The 23,455-nt window shown below is 39.2% G+C and overlaps 1 protein-coding gene across 1 annotated transcript; it reads right to left on the bottom strand.

Annotated features, from left to right (window-relative positions):
* Positions 1 to 427: 427 nt before the first annotated feature.
* Positions 428 to 673, bottom strand: LOC132434427 (protein CEBPZOS-like). The gene has a single exon (XM_060026104.1). It carries the CDS (start codon positions 671 to 673, stop codon positions 431 to 433), a length of 243 nt encoding a protein of 80 aa, XP_059882087.1. The 3' UTR covers positions 428 to 430.
* Positions 674 to 23,455: the final 22,782 nt, after the last annotated feature.

Genomic DNA, 23,455 nt, shown 5'->3' with positions numbered 1-23,455 from the left:
TAGGAGAAAAACTTGTGGTACCAAAGGGCAAAGGAGAGGGGGATAAATTGAATAAACAAGGTCCTACTGTATAGCGCAGGGTACTATATTCAATGTCTTGTAATAAACTATAATGGAAAAGAAAAAATGTAATAAATATTAAAAATAGATATTTTACTATCTTATCTATTTTGAAAGGTTTATATGTTTAGAATTATAGGGGAGTTTTTTTTAAAGAACGGGTTTATTTTGAGTAATAAACAAAACTCCATTTATCACATAATAAACAAACCTTCCATCAATTTCTTCACAGTCCAAAGAACAAAACCTCTGACTTAATTAGAGTTTACACTTAATCTTAAATAGTCTAAAATCCATCCATGTCAACGTTGGAATTTCAATCTTGCCTGATACTACGAAATAGGACAAATTTTGATCGATGGTCACATTCCTAATTTTTGCTGTTCAGCCATTTTTCTTGATCTTGTTCTCTGATGCCATACATTCCAGAGTGTTCAATGGATTTGTAATAAACTTCCAAGAGGAAAGGGAATTTCTTGCTCATTGTTTGCCTGAAATCTTGGCTTGTGTTCATCTTTTTAAACAAAAAATATGCTCCAAAAATGCCCACAAGTTCACCTACTAAAACTCCTTTAAAGATCTTCTTTGCCAGTGGATCCAGAGTACGGGCCATCCTGAGGGGTGTACTCACCGGGCTGCCTATACAGCAGGTTTTTATTAGCTATCCATATTAGTGTATATATGTCAATCCCAATCTCCCAATTCATCCCACCCCCCACCACCCTGTCCCACTTTCCCCCCTTGGTGTCAATACCTTTGTTCTCTACATCTGTATCTCTATTTCTGCCTTGCAAACTGGTTCATCTGTACCATTTTTCTAGATTCCACATATATGTGTTAATATACGATACGTGTTTTTCTCTTTCTGATTTATTTCACTCTGTATGACAGTCTCTAGGTCCATCCACGTCTCTACAAATGACCCAATTTCGTTCCTTTTCATGGCTGAGTAATACTCCACTGTATAAATGTACCACTTCTTTACCCATTCCTCTGTTGATGGACATTTCAGTTACTTCCATGTCCTGGCTATTGTAAATAGTCCTGCAATGAACATCGGGGTGCATGTATCTTTTCGAATTATGGCTTTTTTTTTTTTAAACATCTTTATTGGGGTATAATTGCTTTACAATGGTGTGTTAGTTTCTGCTTTATAACAAAGTGAATCAGTTAGACATATACATATGTTCCCATATCTCTTCCCTCTTGCGTCTCCCTCCCTCCCACCCTCCCTATCCCAACCCTCCAGGCTGTCACCAAGCACCGAGCCAATATCCCTGTGCCATGCGGCTGCTTCCCACTAGCTACCTACCTTACTACGTTTGTTAGTGTGTATATGTCCATGACTCTCTCTCGCCCTGTCACAGCTCACCCTTCCCCCTCCCCATAACCTCAAGTCCGTTCTCTAGGAGGTCTGCATCTTTATTCCTGCCTTACCCCTAGGTTCTTCATGACATTTTTTTTTTCTTAAATTCCATATATATGTGTTCGCATACGGTATTTGTCTTTTTCTTTCTGACTTACTTCACTCTGTATGACAGACTCTAGGTCTATCCACCTCATTACAAATAGCTCAATTTCGTTTCTTTTTATGGCTGAGTAATATTCCATTGTATATATGCACATCTTCTTTATCCATTCATCCGATGATGGGCACTTAGGTTGTTTCCATCTCCGGGCTATTGTAAATAGAGCTGCAATGAACATTTTGGTACATGACTCTTTTTGAATTTCGGTTTTCTCAGGGTATATGCCCAGTAGTGGGATTGCTGGGTCATATGGTAGTTCTATTTGTAGTTTTTTAAGGAACCTCCATACTGTTCTCCATAGTGGCTGAACCAATTCACATTCCCACCAGCAGTGCAAGAGTGTTCCCTTTTCTCCACACCCTCTCCAGCATTTATTGTTTGTAGATTTTTTGATGATGGCCATTCTGACTGGTGTGAGATGATATCTCATTGTAGTTTTGATTTGCATTTCTCTAATGATTAATGATGTTGAGCGTTCTTTCATGTGTTTGTTGGCAGTCTGTGTATCTTCTTTGGAGAAATGTCTATTTAGGTCTTCTGCCCATTTTTGGATTGGGTTGTTTGTTTTTTTGTTATTAAGCTGCATGAGCTGCTTGTAAATTTTGGAGATTAATCCTTTGTCGGTTGCTTCATTTGCAAATATTTTCTCCCATTCTGAGGGTTGTCTTTTGGTCTTCTTTATGGTTTCCTTTGCTGTGTAAAAGCTTTGAAGTTTCATTAGGTCCCATTTATTTATTTTTGTTTTTATTTCCATTACTCTAGGACGTGGGTCAAAAAGGATCTTGCTGTGATTTATGTCATAGAGTGTTCTGTCTATGTTTTCCTCTAAGAGTTTGATAGTTTCTGGCCTTATATTTAGGTCTTTAATCCATTTTGAGCTTATTTTTGTGTATGGTGTTAGGGAGTGATCTAATCTCATACTTTTACATGTACCTGTCCAGTTTTCCCAGCACCACTTATTGAAGAGGCTGTCCTTTCTCCACTGTACATTCCTGCCACCTTTATCAAAGATAAGGTGTCCATATGTGCATGGGTTTATCTCTGGGCTTTCTATCCTGTTCCATTGATCTATCTTTCTGTTTTTGTGCCAGTACCATACCGTCTTGATAACTGTAGCTCTGTAGTATAGTCTGAAGTCAGGGAGCCTGATTCCTCCAGTTCCTTTTTTCGTTCTCAAGATTGCTTTGGCTATTCGGGGTCTTTTGTGTTTCCATACAAATTGCAAAATTTTTTGTTCTAGTTCTGTGAAAAATGCCATTGGTAGTTTGATAGGGATTGCATTGAATCTATAGATTGCTTTGGGTAGTAGAGTCATTTTCACAATGTTGATTCTTCCAATCCAAGAACATGGTATATCTCTCCATCTATTTGTATCATCTTTAATTTCTTTCATCAGTGTCTTATAATTTTCTGCATACAGGTCTTTTGTCTCCTTAGGTAGGTTTATTCCTAGATATTTTATTATTTTTGTTGCAATGGTAAATGGGAGTGTTTTCTTGATTTCACTTTCAGATTTTTCATCATTAGTGTATAGGAATGCCAGAGATTTCTGTGCATTAATTTTGTATCCTGCTACTTTACCAAATTCATTGATTAGCTCTAGTAGTTTTCTGGTAGCATCTTTAGGATTCTCTATGTATAGTATCATGTCATCTGCAAACAGTGACAGCTTTACTTCTTCTTTTCCGATTTGGATTCCTTTTATTTCCTTTTCTTCTCTGATTGCTGTGGCTAAAACTTCCAAAACTATGTTGAATAAGAGTGGTGAGAGTGGGCAACCTTGTCTTGTTCCTGATCTTAGTGGAAATGCTTTCAGTTTTTCACCATTGAGGATGATGTTTGCTGTGGGCTTGTCATATATGGCCTTTATTATGTTGAGGAAAGTTCCCTCTATGCCTACTTTCTGCAGGGTTTTTATCATAAATGGGTGTTGAATTTTGTCAAAAGCTTTCTCTGCATCTACTGAGATGATCATATGGTTTTTCTCCTTCTATTTGTTAATATGGTTTATCACATTGATAGATTTGCGTATATTGAAGAATCCTTGCATTCCTGGAACAAACCCCACTTGATCATGGTGTATGATCCTTTTAATGTGCTGTTGGATTCTGTTTGCTAGTATTTTGTTGAGAATTTTTGCATCTACGTTCATCAGTGATATTGGCCTGTAGCTTTCTTTCTTTGTGACATCCTTGTCTGGTTTTGGTATCAAGGTGATGGTGGCCTCGTAGAAGGAGTTTGGGAGTGTTTTTCCCTCTGCTATATTTTGGAAGAGTTTGAGAAGGATAGGTGTTAGCGCTTCTCTAAATGTTTGATAGAATTCGCCTGTGAAGCCATCTGGTCCTGGGTTTTTCTTTGTTGGAAGATTTTTAATCACAGTTTCAATTTCAGTGCTTGTGATTGGTCTGTTCATATTTTCTATTTCTTCCTGATTCAGTCTTGGCAGGTTGTGCATTTCTAAGAATTTGTCCATTTCTTCCAGATTGTCCATTTTATTGGCATAGAGTTGCTTGTAGTAATCTCTCATGGTCTCTTTTATTTCTGCAGTGTCAGTTGTTACCTCTCCTTTTTCATTTCTAATTCTATTGATTTGCGTCTTCTCCCTTTTTTTCTTGATGAGTCTGGCTAGTGGTTTATCTATTTTGTTTATCTTCTCAAAGAACCAGCTTTTAGTTTTATTGATCTTTGCTATTGTCTTCTTTATATCTATTTCAATTATTTCTGCTCTGATCTTTATGATTTCTTTCCTTCTACTAACTTTGGGTTTTGTTTGTTCTTCTTTCTCTAGTTCCTTTAGGTGTAAGGTTAGATTGTTTATTTGAGATTTTTCTTGTTTCTTGAGGTAGGCTTGTATAGCTATAAACTTCCCTCTTAGAACTGCTTTTGCAGCATCCCATTGGTTTTGGATCACTGTGTTTTCATTGTCATTTGTCTCTAGGTATTTTTTGATTTCCCCCTTGATTTCTTCAGTGATCTCTTGGTTATTTAGTAACGTACTGTTTAGCCTCCATGTGTTTTGTTTTTTACGTTTTTTTCCCTGTAATTGATTTCTAATCTCATAGCATTGTGGTCGGAAAAGATGCTTGATATGGTTTCAGTTTTCTTAAATTTACCGAGGCTTGATTTGTGACCCAAGATGTGATCTATCCTGGAGAATGTTCCATGTGCACTTGAGAAGAAATTGTAATCTGCTGTTTTCAGATGAAATGTCCTATAAATATCAATTAAATCTGTTTGGTTTATTGTGTCATTTAAAGCTTGTGTTTCCTTATTAATTTTTTGTCTGGATGATCTGTCCATTGTTGTATGTGAGGTGTTAAAGTCCCCCACTATTATTGTGTTACTGTCGATTTCCTCTTTTATAGCTGTTAGCATTTGCCTTATGTATTCAGGTGGCCCTATGTTGGGTGCATATATATTTATAATTGTTATATCTTCTTCTTGGACTGATCCCTTGATCATTATGTAGTGTCTTTCCTTGTATCTTGTAACATTATTTATTTTAAAGCCTATTCTATCTGACATGAGTATTGCTACTCCAGCTGTCATCTGATTTCCATTTGCATGGAATATCTTTTTCCATCCTCTCACTTTCAGTGCCTAGGTCTGAAGTGGGTCTCTTGTAGACAGCATATATATGGGTCTTGTTTTTGTATCCATTCAGCAAGCCTGTGTCTTTTGGTTGGAGCATTTAATCGATTCACCTTTAAGGTAATTATCAATATGTATGTTTCTGTTACCATTTTCTTAATGTTTTGGGTTTGTTTTTGCAGGTCCTTTTCCTCCCTTGTGTTTCACATTTAGAGAAGTTCCTTTAGCATTTGTTGTAGAGCTGGTTTGGTAGTGCTGAATTCTCTTAGCTTTTGCTTGTCTGTAAAGCTTTTGATTTCTCCATTGAATCTGAAAGCAATCCTTGCTGAGTAGAGTAATCTTGGTTGTAGGTTCTTCCCTTTCATCACTTTAAATATATCACGCCACCCACTTCTGGCTTGTAGATTGTCTGCTGAGAAATCAGATGTTAACCTTATGGGAGTTCCCTTGTATGTTATTTGTCGTTTTTCCTTTGTTGCTTTTAATAATTTTTCTTTGTCTTTAATTTTTGTCAATTTGATTACTATGTGTCTCAGCGTGTTTCTCCTTGGGTTTATCCTGCCTGGGACTTTCTGTGCTTCCTAAAATTGGGTGGCTATTTCTTCTCCCATGTTAGGGAAGTTTTCAACTATAATCTCTTCAAATATTTCCTCGGGACCTTTCTTTCTCTCTTCTCCTTCTGGGACACCTATAATGAGAATGTTGTTACTTTTAATGTTGTCCCACAGGTCTCTTAGGCTGTCTTCATTTCTTTTCATTTTTTTTTTCTTTATTCTGTTCCGTGGCAGTGAATTCCACCATTCTGTCTTCTAGGTCACTTATCCGTTCTTCTGTCTCAGTTATTCTGCTATGGATTCCTTCTAGTGTGGTTTTCATTTCAGTTATTGTATTGTTCATCTCTGTTTGTTTGTTCTTTAATTCTTCTAGGTCTTTGTTAAACATTTGTTGCATTTTCTCTATCTTTGCCTCCTTTCCTTTTCCAAGGTCCTGGATCATCTTCACTATCATTATTCTGAATTCCTTTTCTGCAAGGCTGCCTATATCCACTTCATTTAGTTGTTTTTCTTGGGTTTTTATCTTGTTCCTTCATCTGGTACATAGTCTTCTGCCTTTTCATTTTGTCTATCTTTCTGTGAATGTGGTTTTCGTTCCACAGCCTGCAGAATTTTAGTTCTTCTTGCTTCTGCTGTCTGCCCTCTCCTCTTGTATTTAATCTATCGCCAAATTCTATCCCTCTTACCTCCTAAATATCTCTCATATTGACCCACTTCTCTCCATCTCACTGTCACACTCCTATAAAACTGTCATCATCCCCGACTTGGAATGTAAGGTTCCTAACTGGTGTTTCTAACCCACTCTCATCTACTTTGGTTCCCTATTCAATGTATTATGTCTCCTTCCTATTTCTTTTCCCATTTCCTCTCTTTTTAACCTTCTTCTCACTTCTCCTCACCTTCCTTTCCCATCCCTTCCTGAAAAATTCAGTTCTAAACCACCTGCAGTGTGGGAGGAGGTGGGGATTTCAGTGGCCCAGTTGGGTTTCTGAGCCTGAACCAGGTGAAGCCTGTTCATGGGGCAGGAGTGTGGCCTCATGTGGGGTGTTCAAGCCCAGGCAGGTTAAGGAAGACACCCTAAGGGAGGATGGCCGAGAATGCAGGCTCAGGGCTGGAGCGGGGAGGAATTGGCAGCAAAGATGGGAGAAAAGTTACATACACTGGTCAAATAGGTAAATATACTAGAAGCCAGGTTTCTCACTGTCTGAGATGGAATTACACACAAAAAGAAGAAACTAGAATGATTCCAGTGATCCATGGTGTTAGGTTGGGATCAGTCAATTCATGGTTTTCAATATGTAGATACACAGGTAGACAAACAGATAGATAATAGGTAGACAGATAGATAGGTATAGACATAGATGTAAATGTGATTGTGTGCATGATTTTGTGCATATGTGTATTGTGTGTGTGTGTGTTCCTTAGCTCTGTCCACTGAAAAGGCCTGAGGGCACTAACAGTCCAGTAGCAATGAGTCCATCTCATGTCCAGATCTTCACTTCTAAAGGCCATTTTCCAGTAAAAGACACCAGGACTCCTTGAAGCCTACTCCAAGTCAGGCTGGGTAGAGAAAGTACAAGATGAGCAGAGAACACCTTGTTGTGCCCCCAAACAAGGAAGTATTCAAACAAAAGACAATGACAACAACAAACATGATAAAATGGCAAAAGAACATGAAGCCAGCTTGAATGGGCACCCACTGGCTAAATCTTTATGATGTAGCCCAGTGCTTCTCAGACTTTCTGTGTAATTATCAACAAAAACATATAATTAAAATACTGATTTATAAGCCCCAGTCCCCAAGTTTTAGATACATTGGTCTGGAGTGGGGCCTAAGGCTGTACATTTTTCTCAAGTCCCCAGGTGTTTCTGATTCAAGTGGCCAATGGACTTCACTTTGAAGCCATGGACCGGGCCTCTGTCTCTTCTTTCTCTTGTCTCAGTGCTCATCACTTACTTTCCCTGTAGTCAAGAGTGAACTTTTTGCAGAGCATTTTTAATAGAGTAGGAATATGTGAAAAGCAGATTACAGAGGGCTGAAGAGAGGAAAGAGCCAGAAGCAGAGGAAGATTTTGTTCTTAAAAAGACAAAAAGGAAGAAAAATATGGGGAAACACATGGGGAAGGTTTGAGGTGGAAGGGAGTGACTTCCAGGGACTTGGAGCTGGAAGGTGCATGTGGTCAAGAAAGAAGGTAGTGGTGGATGTCCTGCCACTTGCAACAACATGGCTGGACCTTGAGGGTGTTATGCTGAGATAAATCAGACAGAAACAAATATTGTATGGTCTCATTTACATATGGTATCTAAGAAAACAACTCATAGAAACACAGAACAGACAGGTGCTTGCCAGGCGAGGGTGGTAGGGGGCGGGTAAAACGGGTGAAGGGGGTCAAAAGGTACAAACTTCCAGTTGTAAAATAAATAAGTCCTGGATATATAATGTACAGCATGGTGTCTATAGCTAATAATAGTGTATTGCATATTTGAAAGTTTCTGAGAGAGTAAATCTTAAAAGTTCTCATCACAAGAAAAAAAACATCTGTAACTGTGTGTGGTGATGGATGTTAACTAGACTTATTGTGGTGATGATTTCATGGTACACACATATATCGGATCACTGTGTTGTACACCTAGAACTAATATAATGTTATAAGTCAATTATATCTCGATTAAAAGAAAAAGACAGCATTGTCATCTGTTGAGTATCAGGGAGGGATCAGACTGGCTGACTGAGGAGATTGAAGTAAAATCGTAAGAACTGGGGTGGGAATTCCAGCAGTAAATCAGTCAGGGGCAAACAAAAAAAATGACTGAGGCTCTGGCTCCTTCAAACTCACAGTCTTAAAACTGGAGAAATAGAAAAGACAGATCAAACACTAAATTTGATGCTTTGATCCCCTCTGCGACGTGCCTGCCAATTGACAGGAAATTGTTATCCCTGTACCATCCCTTCACATTTTGGCCAGCTCAGACTGTTCCTCTTTTCTGCAATTCCCCCCTTTGTCTGTTTGTGCTCTGGGGGAGGCTGTGTCCACCTTCAACACAGGAGCCCTTGAAATGCTGGACGATGCCGAGCTATTGCCACCAACTCTTCTCTGAGGTTGGCATCCCTAGTCTTTCTGACGATTCCTCAATTATTTCATGTCCAGCCTTTATTCCTCTTTCTCTCCTCAGATTGTATGATTCTTTGTACACCTTCCTCTTGTAGTTCTCATGGAATAGCTTGACCAGTGCAGAATAGAGCAGAATCATTATCTTTTAGAGACTATACATGGTAATTCTGCTAAGATAGCCTAGGATTACATTAGCTGTTGGGGCAGGAGAAGGGTATGGGAGGTAAAATGCTGTTGATTATTGACAATATCAAGTTTGCTGGCTGCTAAAATGTTCCTATCTTTTCTTCACATCCTCTACTAAGCCATATTGCAACCAAACTATATGGAGCTGAGATGTTTTAATGGCTCATTTGGTGTTTGTTTGCTCTGTTGACTTACTGTAAAACATCATGAACATGAAATAATGTCAAAGGCTTTCTTGTGCTGATGAGTGGCCAGGTGAAGACTGCTAGTGATCTCCTCCATCCGTGGTTTCAAATTACACTGAGATTCTTCCATTTCAACACTTAAGTGGCACCATAATAACTTTCCTGTATCTCCCACCCTAGTTTGCTCCCCAGCTGATTGCAAACTACTTCTGGGCCAATCCCTACCTTACCTATTTCCACATCTCCAACTCCCACCTATATGGTAGGTGCTCATTACTGCATGATGGTCTAGTGAGCAAGCACAAGGAAGGGACTGGCATGAAGTGTACCCTTAGGGGTCCAGGCCATGGTTCTCAAGGGCTGATAACACCCAAACAGAGAGCAAATCAGACATTAAGTGCCTCCTGAAGCAGAACACACCACTGCCTATGGTGTAGTCTTAAAAAACAAAGAAATTGACCAGGAATCTAATCGAGCCCCTGGATATAACTACCAATTCACAGGAAATGGAACAGAAGAATGCACTAAATGGTCTTTCCGGTATGCAGCTCAGCAATATCTAGACTGTGGGGGAATTCTACAGAGCAAACCATCAGTTTCTTCAATTAAAATAAAAAAGTAAGAAAAAACAGCTGAAAGGGGGGCTATAGATAAAGAGAGACTTAGGAGATATGTCAATTCGTCATAAAGTTTGGGTCTTATTTTGATCACAATTCAAACAAACAAGTGGAAAAGCTATTTTAAGAAATCAGAGAAATGTGAACACTGACTACTTAATGAGACTAAGCAAGTATTAATATTCTAGGTGTGATAACAGCAAAAATCAAATGGACTTTATTTTGTTCCATTGATCTGTATTTTTATATTCATGTCAATATTATACTATATTCATTACTATAGCTTTATTTTATTTAACAACAAACACAAGGAATTTAAGTCTTTCTTTAAATTCTTAAATAGGATACAAAAAACATGAACTACAAAAGATAAAAAGATAAGATAAATTAGACTTTATCAAAATAAAAAAACTTTGAGACAATGAAAAGGTGAGTTAGAGATCAAGAGAAAATATTTGTAAAACCCATATCTGAAAGAAAAGGGCTACTATCCAGAATACGTGAAGAACTCTTACAACTTATTAAGACAATCAATTAAAAAATGGGGGAAAAATTTGAACAGACGCTTAAAGGTGATAAACAAGTACATGAAAAGATGCTCAACATTATTAGTCACCAAGGAAATAAAAGTTAAAGCCACAAGGGGATACCATTACATACTCACTTAATGAGTCACTCTCTACAGTATCTAAAATTAAGAGGACAATACCAAGTGCTGTTGAGGAAGTGGAGAAACTGGAACTCTTATGAATTTCTGGGGAGAATACAAAATGGTAGAGGTACTTTGGAAAACAGTTTTGTCGTCACTTTAAGTTAAGCATAAAACTGTTCATATCAATCCTACTCCCAGGGGAGATAAAACATAGATATATCTCAAGGCTCCCATGAAAATGTTTATAGCAGATTCATTCATAATAGCCTCAAACCCAGAACAATCTAAATGTCCATCAACTGATCAAAGGATAAACAACTTGTACATCCATACAGTGGCACACTACTCAGTAATAAAAAGGAACATCTACAGATCCCTGCAACAACGTGAATAAATCTCGAGAGCATTTCATGAATAAATCTCGAGAGCATTTCGTTAAGTGAAAACAGTCAGACACAGAAACTAAGTATGATGTGATTCCATTCTTATGACATTCTGGAAAAGGCAAAACCATAAAAACAGAAATCAGATTAATGGGAGACAGCAGCTGGGAATGGGTGGTGGGGATTGACTTTGAAGCCAAGGGAACTCTTTGGGGTGATAAAATTTTTCTATATCTTAATTGTGATGGTGATTAAACAACTGTATTCAAGTGTCAGAACTCATCAAGCTGTACACTTTAAAAAGGTAAATGTTACTATATAGAAATTATAATTCAATAAACCTGACTTCAAAAATTAATGAATAAAGTGGATCAGAGCACAGAAATTCTGTATTCTCCCAAAAACATTACTGGGACAGTTAATTTATGCGCTAATTATTCTTTATGAATAGGCTAAAACCTATTCATGTCTGCCTATAGTGTTTCACTGAGACCACAGCTATAATTTTACATGGTGAGGAAAAGGAAGCAGGGAGAAAAGATGAGTAATACTCCCAGGCTGGATATCTGGGATTAAAAAATGAGAACAGTTTATTTTACTCACACAAAGGACTCTGACCTGTTAAACAACCTTCATGATGGTGAAACTTATGAGGACCCCACATGTTGCTGACTATATATTTATGAAGCAAAATTGATACAGTTTGCTGTGGTGACCACCGTATACAAGTTTTTCAGATTCCACAGAGAATATTAGACAGAAGTAGCTGAATAAACTGTAAATTGTAAGGCAGTGAATTCTTACAGGATAGCCTTTATCTATAACACTCATCTCTCCTTCAGGGCTCTCTCTTCCTTTCATCTCAGATAGGAAAAGGATTTGGAGAACGCACCCACTGAAATATTGGAGCTTCATGGGATATTCCTCTAAGAAGGTGGGCTCCCCACTTCATAGCAGCTCTGTTTACAATAGCCATGACATGAAAGAAACCTAAGTGTCCATCGAAGGAGGACTGGATAAAGAAGATGTGGTATATATATACAATGGAATATTACTCAGCCATAAAAAAGAATGAAATAATGCCATTTGCAGCAACACGGGTGGACTTAGAGATTATCATACTAAGTGAAGTAAGTGAGACAGAGAAAGAAAAATGTCATATCACTTATATGTGGAATCTAAAAAAAAATGATACAGATGAACTTATTTACAAAACAGATATTCACAGACATTGAAAACAAACTTACGGTTCCCAAAGGGAAATAGGGGGAGGTATAAATTGGGAGTTTGGGATTAATAGATACACACTACTATATACAGAATAGATAAACAACTATATTGAGTATCTTATAATTCTACTATATTCAGTATCTTATAATAACCTATAATGGAAAAGAATCTGAAAAAGAATATATACAACTGATTCACTTTGCTGTACGCCTGAAACTAACACGTTGTAACTCAACTATACTTCAATAAAAAGAGAAGATGGGCCCCCCAAAGAAGGAAATACTTAACACAAAGAAGTTTCTAGTTAATAACGGTTTGTCACTTCAGTGGGAAAAAAATGGCCTGAAGCAGGCTCCCCAGTGACCCCTTGAATTGCTTTATGTCCCTGATGATCTACTCTGCTCATGCACTCATGCCAGGCATCATTTAGAGAACGTTTTGGATTTCTATCCAGTGAGTGATTGTTAAATGTTTTAGCTTACAAAAGATGGGTTAGGAGGCAGGGGTGTACTGAAAGGTGCCTCATCTAGCTGTTGTCATGGGCACTGTGATTTGATAGCTTTCCTTGTAGCTCTGGGGTTGGTTAATAAGTTTGGTTAATTTTGGATCTGCGCTCATAGATTAATTTAAGGCTTTATCTTTAGCCATCTTTTATTTAAAAATATTATTTATTTATTTTTGGCTGTATCGGGTTTTAGTTGTGGCATGCGGGATCTTTCGCTGCAGCATGCAGGCTCTTCGTTGTGGCACGCGAGCTTCTCTCTAGTTGTGGTGCATGGGCTCCAGAGCACGCGGGCTCTGTAGTTGCAGCACATAGCCTCTCTAGTTGTGGCGCATGGGTTTAGTTGCCCTGTGGCACGTGGGATCTTAGTTCCCCAACCAGGGATTGAACCCGTGTCCCCTGCATTGAAAGGTGGATTCTTAACCACTAGACCACTAGGGAAGTCCCTAGCCATCTTTTAGTCTCAAGCTTCATGATTTCCCCTGGTGACGTAATTCTCTTCCACAGCTTCAGCTACTACCAATATGCTGATAATTATCACATTCATCTCTCTTGGGTCAAGAACCATAAACCTGATCAACTATTGGCATCTCTGCTGGGATGTCACATAGACCCTAATGTAATATATATACCTCCTGTTATAGCCATTATTTGAGTGATGGTTCAAAGATCAACACCGTCCTCAGAGTTAGTTAGAAAATTGAGATGCATCTGTTGCTCCACCCGTTCTTTTTCCCCTACATTCAGTCAGTTTCCAAATCCTAAAGAAGCTAATGCTTCATATGTTAAAACATTTGCTCTCACCCTCAGTTACATTTCTTTGTTCCTGGTTCTAATTATATCTTACACAGATGATTAATATATGTCCTTCCACCTAATCTACCTGTCTGTACCGGACATTTGACTTTCACATTTTGACCTTTCCACAATCTAGCTCCTTTCTTCCTATTTTGGGAATTACTGACCATGTGGCCAAACAGAATCCTGATGACATCTGTCAGCTTTTCCTGCAACTAGATGTGGCTATGTCACCAAGTTCTGGCAATGGCTTATAAGTAGAAGTGAGATACACAACTTCTGTGTTGTGCTCTGAAAAGAAAAAGCATGTCATCTCATTTTTTCCCCCTTCCTCCTGCAGTTGGAATGGAAAAGTGATGGGGGGAACTGGAGCAGCTATCTCGGACCACGGAACGGAAGCTATGTGTGAAGGACTACAAAGCAAAAACACAGGGAGGTTGGGCTAGTGCTGGCTTCACAAAGAAACTAACATGGACCTTTACATGAAGGAGAAAGAAACATCAGCCTTGTTTAAGTCATCGTTAGATCTGGTCTTTGTTATTTCAGCCAAACAGATCCTCTAATTAATACTCTGTTGTTGCAGTCTAAGAGGCCAGTTATCCCTCACAGTGACCTAGCAACCAAGGTGTGGGCAGATGGTGGAGGGCTGACCATCCTGTGTTTCCACTGGGGTGAAGGGGGCTGATTCAGGTCGGCAGTGACAGTGATGTCCTACTGCCGCCGAATCTTCTTGGTCAAACCGGTCCAACTCTGAGACAACTACTGTGCCTCCTCCAAACTGCCTTTGCTCCTGTGGTTTCCAAGCCGGCTCTTCCAGCCTCTTGATAATTTGGTGAACTTGTGATAGCCTTCCAATAAATTCTCCCTTTTCATTTAAGTGAGGAGAATGGGTTTATGTGACTTGAAACAAAAATAAAAATTCCAAATTGATGCACTGAATTCCAATTCCACTTTCTTCTAAAGAAAAGGCACTGCTGCCTGTGTTGTATTTGTAAACAGTGGTCTTATCCTGCATTTTCCCTGCTTAATACCCATCAGGGGTTCTTCAGTCATTTCCGGCAGGACAACCTCCAAAGTGTGGCATGTGAAGCCTTCCAGGATCTGGCCCAGCCTCCCTCCCCGGCTTTCTCTCTTGGTCCTGTCTCTACACTTCCCAGTTCAGCCATGCTAATCACTTGGCAGGCAGTGTCTGCACCTCACCTCTCCTTCTGCTTAGGACTCCTAGCCCCTCCTCATACTTGCTTGTCAATTTTCATTCAAGAGATGCCTTGGGGTTCCTTGCCTCCATAAAGCTTTCTTAACTGCCCCCTACTCTGGTCACCCCTATTTGACCGCCAACTGTCCTTTGGGCTGCACACTGCACTCTTCTTAACCTCACCAGGATCTCTTCTGTGTGCTCACCTGTCTTCATGACTGCCTTCCCCATATTGTGTTACCTATTTTTCTATTTCTAGCATCTTTTATATAGTTGGTGCTTGATATACATGTCTTACCTGAAAGTAAACTTTCTGTAAAACATTTGAAAAGTTTAAAAATAAATCAGTAGGTGGCAGCCTAGTCATTCTATTAAAACCAACCACTGCACTCCTAGATTGTTTTCATAAACTCACACGAGCCAGCAGGTGGCGCTCTCTGCCGCAAAACCCCCTCTCGCTCATTGAGCCCCTCCTGGCTTCCTTTACTCCCAGCCTGGCTCCCTGCACGAAACCCTGGATACAGTGTTATCATCGTACACCAAGTGCGCCTCTGGTAGAAACCGAAACCATCTACACCCGCACAGCTTACTACTAGTAAGGCTTTACTATTGTATTATTTACTATGTACTATGTACTGTGTACTATCTATTATTGTCTTCACCAAGTCTTTGCTATGCTAGGAAACTCTTGCCCAGGAAGATAAAAGTTGCAAAATCAGACTCTTCAACTTTCCAGTAGGTGACCTCAAACAGCTGTTTACTCCCCGAGACTCTTCCAAACCCTTGCTGTCCACCAATCTTTGTAATTATATCATAATCTTTACCAAATCCTAATCTAGTCTTCGCATTGAGAGACTCATCTTAAACCAAACCCCAAAACGTCATAAATATCTCAACCCTGCCCTCCGGCTTTGAGCTGCTGCATCTTTATGGTGGTGAGCAAGCAACTCAACTTTGCCTCATTAACAATTTGTTTTATTGGTAATTGAGGGGAGCCAGCATTTGTCAATATATATAAACCTGAGCATTCATGTGTTGTCTAGGGTTCTGCTACTCAAAATGCAGAGTTTGTTAAAATGCAGCACCTCGGGCTCCATCCTAATCCCATAGAATCAGCATCTGCACTTTGACACGATGTCCTGGTGATTCTGTGCTTCCTTCAGACAATGAAGTCAGATGTATGTTGTTGTCAGGGCATTACCTCATTTTCTTCTAAAGAATGTGTGCAGACTCAAAGTTTACACTTTAAAGAACAGTTTCTTTTTTATTTTTAGTTGAAGTTTATCTGATTAGTATGAAAACCAACAGAATAAAAGATTTGGATTCAAGCCTCTGCTTCATTAGGAAATTCTTCAGTTTTTTTTTAGACAGAACTACCTTCAGAGGATGGGTGGGGTTTTTGAGTATTTGAGGAAACATACCTATTGAATTCATTTAAATATATTTTTTAAAAAACCCTGCCAGTGTTTCCTAGGAGAGACCTATGAAACAATGGATGCATGGTATATCAGGAGCCCCAGTCGACAGGCACATGAAAAAATGCTCAACATCACTAATCCTCAGGGAAATGCAAATCAAACCCCAATGTCACTTCACATCTGTCAGAATGGCTATCATCAAAAAGACAAGAAATAACAAGTGTTGGTGAGGATGTAGAGAAAAGGGAACACTTGTTAGTGGGAATGTAAACAGTGCAGCCACTATGGAAAACCGTATGGAGGTTCCTCAAAAAATTAAAAATAGAATTGCCATATGATCCAGCGATTCTACTTTTGGGTATTTATCAGGAAAGAACAAAAACACTAGTTCAGAAAGGTATATGTACCCCAATGTTCATTGCAGCATTATTCACAGTAGCCAAGATATGGAAGAAGCCTAGGTTTCCACTGCTAGATTAATGGATAAAGAAGATGTGATATATATATATTATTACTCAGCCATGAAAAAAATCTTGCCTTTTGTGAAAATGTGGATGGACCTAGGGGATATTATGCTAAGTGAAATAAGTCAGACAGAGAAATATGATTTCACTTATATGTGGAATCTAAACAAAACAAAACAAATTAACAAATGTAACAAAACAGAAAAAAGACTCAGAGAACAAAGTGATAGTTGCCAGAGGGGAGGGCAATGAGGGGGATGAGTGAAATAGGTGAAGGGGATTAAGAGGAACAAACTTCCAGTTATATAATAAGTAAGTCACAGGGATGTAATGTACAACATAAGGAATAGTCAATAATGTTGTAATAACTGTATGGTGATAGATGGTAACTAGACTCATAGTGATCATATCACAATGTATAAAATATTGAATCACTATGTTGTACACTTGAAACTAATATATTAAAAAAATGGAGCAATGGGTTTGTATTTCCTAGCTACAGTGTTTAATCCATAGGCACAGTGTGCACTCAGTAACATTTAGTCAGCTGTTGATATAACAGTTTTTTTCGAAAAGTATTTTAAATCTGGATTTGCTATTTACCCCATACTCTGTTATGTCTTGTATTAGTCTCTTTTTTGAGAGTGAGCCCCATTTGTCTTAGAGATTCCCGCTGATATACCAAACAGATGTAATGGAAAGAATATGGTATTTGAGATCAGAAGACATGGAGTAAAAATCACAGTTCTGCCATTTCCTGGCTGTGTGACTTGGGGCTATCCCCTTAACCTCTCTGAGCCTCAGTTTTCTCATCCTAGGTACAAGGGCTGATTTGGGGATCAAAAGAGATAAAGTATATGATAAAAGTTCTTACACCAACCTTTGCATTTATGGTCATTTACCTTAAACACACAGCATCCACATATTACTAAGCATTATGGCAATTAATATTAATGAATTAATTAGTGCATCCAATCGTTTTAATAGGGATAGAAGGGAAGGTCAGAGTTTCTAGAGATAATGGTTTATCACTCAAAAAACTGTTTATAATGGTGGCAAATTTTGGCAACTTGGGAAATGTGATAAGTATGTGGTTTTGGTCAGGGCTATTTCATCTCACACCCCACACTGGCTACCTACCTAATTCTGCGTCAGACAGGCTACATCTATCTCATTTCAAGTATTAAATCAGAAGGTGCACCTATCCTCTACTGAATTTCCTTTCTTCAAGTCAGCTGCTCTGAAAACCACATAATCTACTGTTCCTCTTCTGTTGCTACTTCATGACCTTGTTTTCCCCACCATGATGGTGCTGTGCATTCACTAAGGCTTGTCTACAAATTCTTGGACCTCCTCTCATATTATGAAGAAAAGAATAAAGGGGAGCCCTGACAGAACTGCCCAGGTGAGCAGACGCCCGCAGGGAATAACTGTATTTAGTCTGTGTGTTTCAGAGCTTGGTTCTGTGCCTTCGCCATTGTGAGAAAACTAAATGTACTAGCACCTTCCCCAACAGTGTCCACAAGGGATCTTATACACATCGCTGCTAATAACTTTCAGTGTGACTCATCAGACAGAAACAACAGAAGCAGGACACAGGGACTTGGAGTTTTGGTTCTTTGTTTTGTTGTGTGACAGACTTGGAACCCCAGGATCCTGGGACAGGTTTGAGTCCTGACTCAGCCAGTGAGTAGCTGTTATGGCCTTGGGTGAGTTACTTAACTTCTCTGGACCTAAATTTCCTCAGGTAAGTACTGGATTAGATTTTAGGATGCCTTTTAGCAATATAGTCCTCCCATTCTGTGGAACCGGCATAGCCCACGGTTGTCCCAAGGATCCACTGATTGCCCCCGGAAACAGATGACTGCACTGAGACCCATTTGGGTGGTGGTTCCAGGGCAGTGATTTACAGGGCAAGTGACTCAGGAAAGCAGCAGGTGGTAATAGGAAAGATTTGGGTCTTACAGGGACACAGCCCATAACGTGTCTGCCCGTGCCATTTGCCCCCCCCCCCCACGCCGACTCATCCCGGTGTTCCTCTGTGAATGTCCTCGTTTTATTGTCTAGATGAGAGAGTCTGCTCCCCTTCTCCTTTCCCAAGCCATCCTTTGCACTGCCACAAGAATTCTCTCTGTGGCAGTGCAAATAAGATCATATCACTGCTTGGTGTTAAACTGTTGATAATTTATTATGAACAGTTTGTGTTTGTCGTGACACTCAATGCATTCAGGATCTGGCCCCAGCGTTACATTTTACTACTTGCTCTTACGTCTATCTCCAGAGCAAACCTTCAGACGGTCCACACTGCACTGGTATGTGTTCTCTCAGACTACCAAGCACTTTCCCAGTGCAGTGACCACTTACCTATGCTATTAATTTTCTGGGAAACCTACTTCTTGACCAACAGGTAAACTCCTCATATTTCAAGTTCTAGCTCAAAGGTCATCTCTATTAATCCCTTTACTCTTTCTGCTTCTATTGCACTGATCATACTGCCTTCTGATTACAGGTTGTTTTCATGCCTAGTTCCCCAACTAGCAGATGAGCTTCAGGGAATGCAGGCGCCTGGTTTTACTCTTCTTTATTTCCTTCAAAGTGCTTAGCACACTTCCTTGAATGTGACAGTACTTAATCAGGGCTTGTTGAGTAAAGAACCCTCACAAAGCAAAGCAGGAGGAAAGATCCCTTCATCTTCTCTTGACGTATCCACCAGACTATTATTTTGTGAATTAGTTTTGAAGTTTTTCCCTCAGTGTTCATTTTCAAGTATTTCATTAACAAAATTAGGGTGGAACCAACAGGTCCAGCAGACATTACAGACGGTTTTCTCAAGTGCAAGAGTTGGGAGTGGAGATGGCGGCGGGGTGGCAGGATGGAGGGGGAGAGGGGGTAGACAGATGAAGTCAGTATGACCATTTAGCTCAGGACTTCTATTTGAAAAGTTCCTTCAACAGGACTTTTTGATGTTATCTCTAAATGAGAGTTGTACATACAGTTATAGGTATATATTAATGAAATGGAAGATGTTCACTGTAAGACTTAAAACTTGCATTCCATTCCTGGAGGATCACACTGCTTGTAACGTGAATTACAATTGATTTACAAATTAAAAAAGGATTATTTTTTAAAATTGTAGTTATCTTATAAATAGCACAATATTTTTGTGCTTTGGCATTTCTTATTTTTTTAAAATATCATAGGCACCTCAAAAGGTGGAAGCGACTGATGGCCTCTCTTGACCTGTGAGATTCCTAGGCAAAATGGACAATGCAAATTAAGTTACTATCACACACCCATGAGGTCAGAAAAAATTTAACATGGGGTCACACCAAATACTGGTGAGGATGTGGAACACTGCCAAGCTCTTATATGCTTATAAGACTTTAAATTGGTACAATATTTTTTTTTTTTTTTTTTTTTTTTTTTTTTGCGGTACGCTGGCCTTTCACTGTTGTGGCCTCTCCCGTTGCGGAGCACAGGCTCCGGACACGCAGGCTCAGCGGCCATGGCTCACGGGCCCAGCCGCTCCGTGGCATGTGGGATCCTCCCGGACCGGAGCATGGATCCGCGTCCCCTGCATCAGCAGGCGGACTCTCAACCACTGTGCCACCAGGGAAGCCCAGTACAATATTTTTGAAAAATAAATTTTAATTATTTAGTACAGTTGAATGTATGCATACCGATGGCCTAGCAATTGTACTTTAGGGTATCTATCTTAGAGAAACTCTAGTACATATTCACTAAGATAACTGAATAAGAAGGTACTTAGCTGAACTGTTTGTAATAGTCCCAAACCAGAAAAAGATCATATACCTATAATACTAGAATAGAAAAATAAATTTCAGTAGAATTATAAAATATCAGTATAGCATATAGCAACGAAATTGAATGATCTGAAGCTACATGAAACAGTATGGTTGTATCTCACAAACAAAATGTTAAGCAAAAGGAGAAAGCTCAACAAATACATATATGAAGCTGAAAACCAGCATATTCTGAACTCCTTCACTTTCTAAAAGAAACCAAAGTTGGATCTCAAAGAGATATTTGCACACCCATGTTCATTGCTGCGCTATTCACAATAACCAAGACACAGAAGCAACCCAAAGGTCTATTGACAGGTGAAGGGATAAAGAAAATGTGGTATAAACATACAATGGAATATTATGCCACCTTAAAAAAGATGAAAATCCTGTCACATGGTACAGTATGGATGAACCTTGAGGATATTATGCTAAGTGAAATAAGCCATTCACAAAAGGACAAATGCCGTATGATTTCACTTATATGAAGTATGTAAAGTAGTCAAACTCATAGAAAAAGAGAGTAGGTGGTTGCCAAGGGCTGGGGAGAGGAGAGAGATGAATGTTTAGTGGATATACAGTTTCAGTGTTGCAGGATGAAAAAGTTCTAGAGATCCGTAGCACAACAATGTGAATACACTTAACACTACTTAACTCTATGCTTAAAAATGGTTAAGACGGCTTTATAGTTTCTTTCGCTTTGACACTGTGCTAAAGCAGTCTGTTCTTTTCCTATAAATTTAATGGACTATTTAGCCTCTTAAGTGTATTCAGAAAGTCAGCACATTAACTTAACTGTTTTAAAGGGTGTGAATGATCCAGAATATCCCTTCAAAAAAATATTTTACTTAACCATGAACTATAGTTGCATCTAAGTAAAGAATTCCAGTGCTGGGATGGTTTTGTGTTTGTCTGTTTATTATTAGGGTCTTCATCCCAGAAGAATAACAGGAGGATTGACAGCTGCAGAGGAAAAGGCACTACAGTTTTTGGAACAAGTCTATGGTAGCGAAGAGATGGACAGGGAAACACTTGTAGATGTGGCCAGAACACCTGTACATACTAAAATTCATGCTGAAGTTCATGATGTCTTAACAGAGCCTATTGTGGACCCCTTTTAGGCCATTAAAAAGTAAGAAAAACCTACTGACTTTGTGAAAACTAATAAAGGGAAACCTCATTAAGATGAAGTCAGGAGGCTAGAAGAGAGAACTCTCAGGCACGTACCATTTGACGTCAATACAGATTCCAACGGAAAGAGGTGTACCTCACTTTTCTGGCAGGATGTGACACTACTGCTGTCAATAGGGGGAAGAAAGATTTTCTTCTTGCCTGGCAACAGCTCAGCCAATGAAAGAAAGACTCTCGAAACTCAGCTAATGAAAAGCTACTATACTTTGAACTCCCAGTTTCCTCCAATGAACTTTGTGTTTTTATAGCTCCCAAATTTCCCTTCTCTGTAAAATAATTTCTTCTCTTTTGTTTTACTGGACTTGCATGGGGTTCACCACAGTTGCATGTCCCCAAGTTGCAATTTTTTGCTGCTCCCGAATAAACCCATTTTGCTGGTAAAATAACTGGCTGTTTTATTGTTTTAAGTTAACAAACTCTTCACCGTTGAGATCATGGAGATGAAATGTTAAGCTGAGAATGAGACAAGCTTAATCAGAGGTCTTGTTTTAGACCATGGGCATGGCACCCTGATATGAAAAAAACAGAGGAGAAGATGTATACATCTTCATGTGCAGTGTGTCATTAGAATATGAAAGACAGAGTGAATTCTAGACTTCTTTTTTATTAATTGTACTGAAGTGTACACACATAGAGCAGGCCATTTTAACCCAATGAGCAGGGTATTTTGCTTTAGTTTCAGTGATATAATAAAAATACATGCTAGATAAGCACGTTATCTATCTTGTAATTAAAAAGGATAAGATGGTAAATTTTATGTTATGTACTTTTTTTACCATAATTTTTTAAAAAAGGAACTATGTGAAAATATCAGATTACATCACTGATGTCTTAAAAATATTGTTTAGGGCTTCCCTGGTGGCGCAGCGGTTGAGAGTCCGCCTGCCGATGCAGGGGACACGGGTTTGTGCCCCGGTCCGGGAGGATCCTATGTGCCGCGGAGCGGCTGGGCCCATGAGCCATGGCCGCTGAGCCTGCGTGTCCGGAGCCTGTGCTCCGCAGCGGGAGAGGTCACAGCAGTGAGAGGCCCGCGTACCACACACACAAAATATATATATATATATATATATATATATATATATAATTTAAATATTTTAAAAGAACATTTAAAATGCACACTAAACTTTTGGCAATTCTTTAAAACAACATAACAGAAAAACAAACTAATAAACAAAACTTGGGCCTGGGCTTAGGAGAAAGTTCTCTGTATTGAATATAGATAATAACGGCAGTGGGCTTGGGTACAGACTGAAAGATCTATGTGTGACAGAAAAAGCATGCCTCTTTATTCAATAAATAAGTAAGTATGTAATATGAGATACTGAGATAAATATAAGGATCACAGTCAAGAGAACTGAAATCTTATTATCATTTGCCAGGTATTTCAGTTATTTAACAACTATTATTAATAGCACACCATGGACTAGGTGCTGGGGATGAAATTGTGGAACAAGAAGAAGCTTACTGCCTTGTGAGTGTAAGTCAACATGAAACTGAACCCCAGAGGATGACACGTGACCCTCTCTGGGCAGACCAAGGAAATCTTCCCTGAAGGAATGATGTCTAAACCAAAACCGAAGGAGCAGGATAAAGTAAGCTGAAAGAAGGCTAGGGGTTGGGGTGGGAGGAGCAGAAGCAAGGAGAGCGTGGTGTTTCGGGAAACTTAAAGTACTCCAGTGAGACCACGGTTTACACTGCGTGTTTATGGGTGGTGGTGCAGTGACCACAGTGCTAGAGGGCTGGTTAGTGCCAAGAAATGAACTTTAGGATGTAGCCAAAGCCTTTGTATTAAAAGTTTGGACTTTATCCAGAAAACAATGAGGGAACCAGTGAAAGGTTTTAAGTGGGAGAAGGAGGCAAAAAGGTTTGCTCTTTAGAAGACAAATCTATACTGTGCTCACTAAACTGGAGGGGGCAGGACTGAAGGGGAATGGAAGGAAGGCACAGATTTAAAAGCTACTTAAGAAACTGAATCAACAGGATT

This window comes from Delphinus delphis, chromosome 11 (assembly GCF_949987515.2).
Source record: "Delphinus delphis chromosome 11, mDelDel1.2, whole genome shotgun sequence".
Lineage (NCBI taxonomy): Eukaryota > Metazoa > Chordata > Mammalia > Artiodactyla > Delphinidae > Delphinus > Delphinus delphis.
This window is presented reverse-complemented; position numbering and strand designations above follow the sequence as displayed.

Excerpts from the sequence above, each read along its gene's own strand:
- LOC132434427 (XM_060026104.1), bottom strand. The coding sequence starts at position 673 with ATGGCCCGTACTCTGGATCCACTGGCAAAGAAGATCTTTAAAGGAGTT.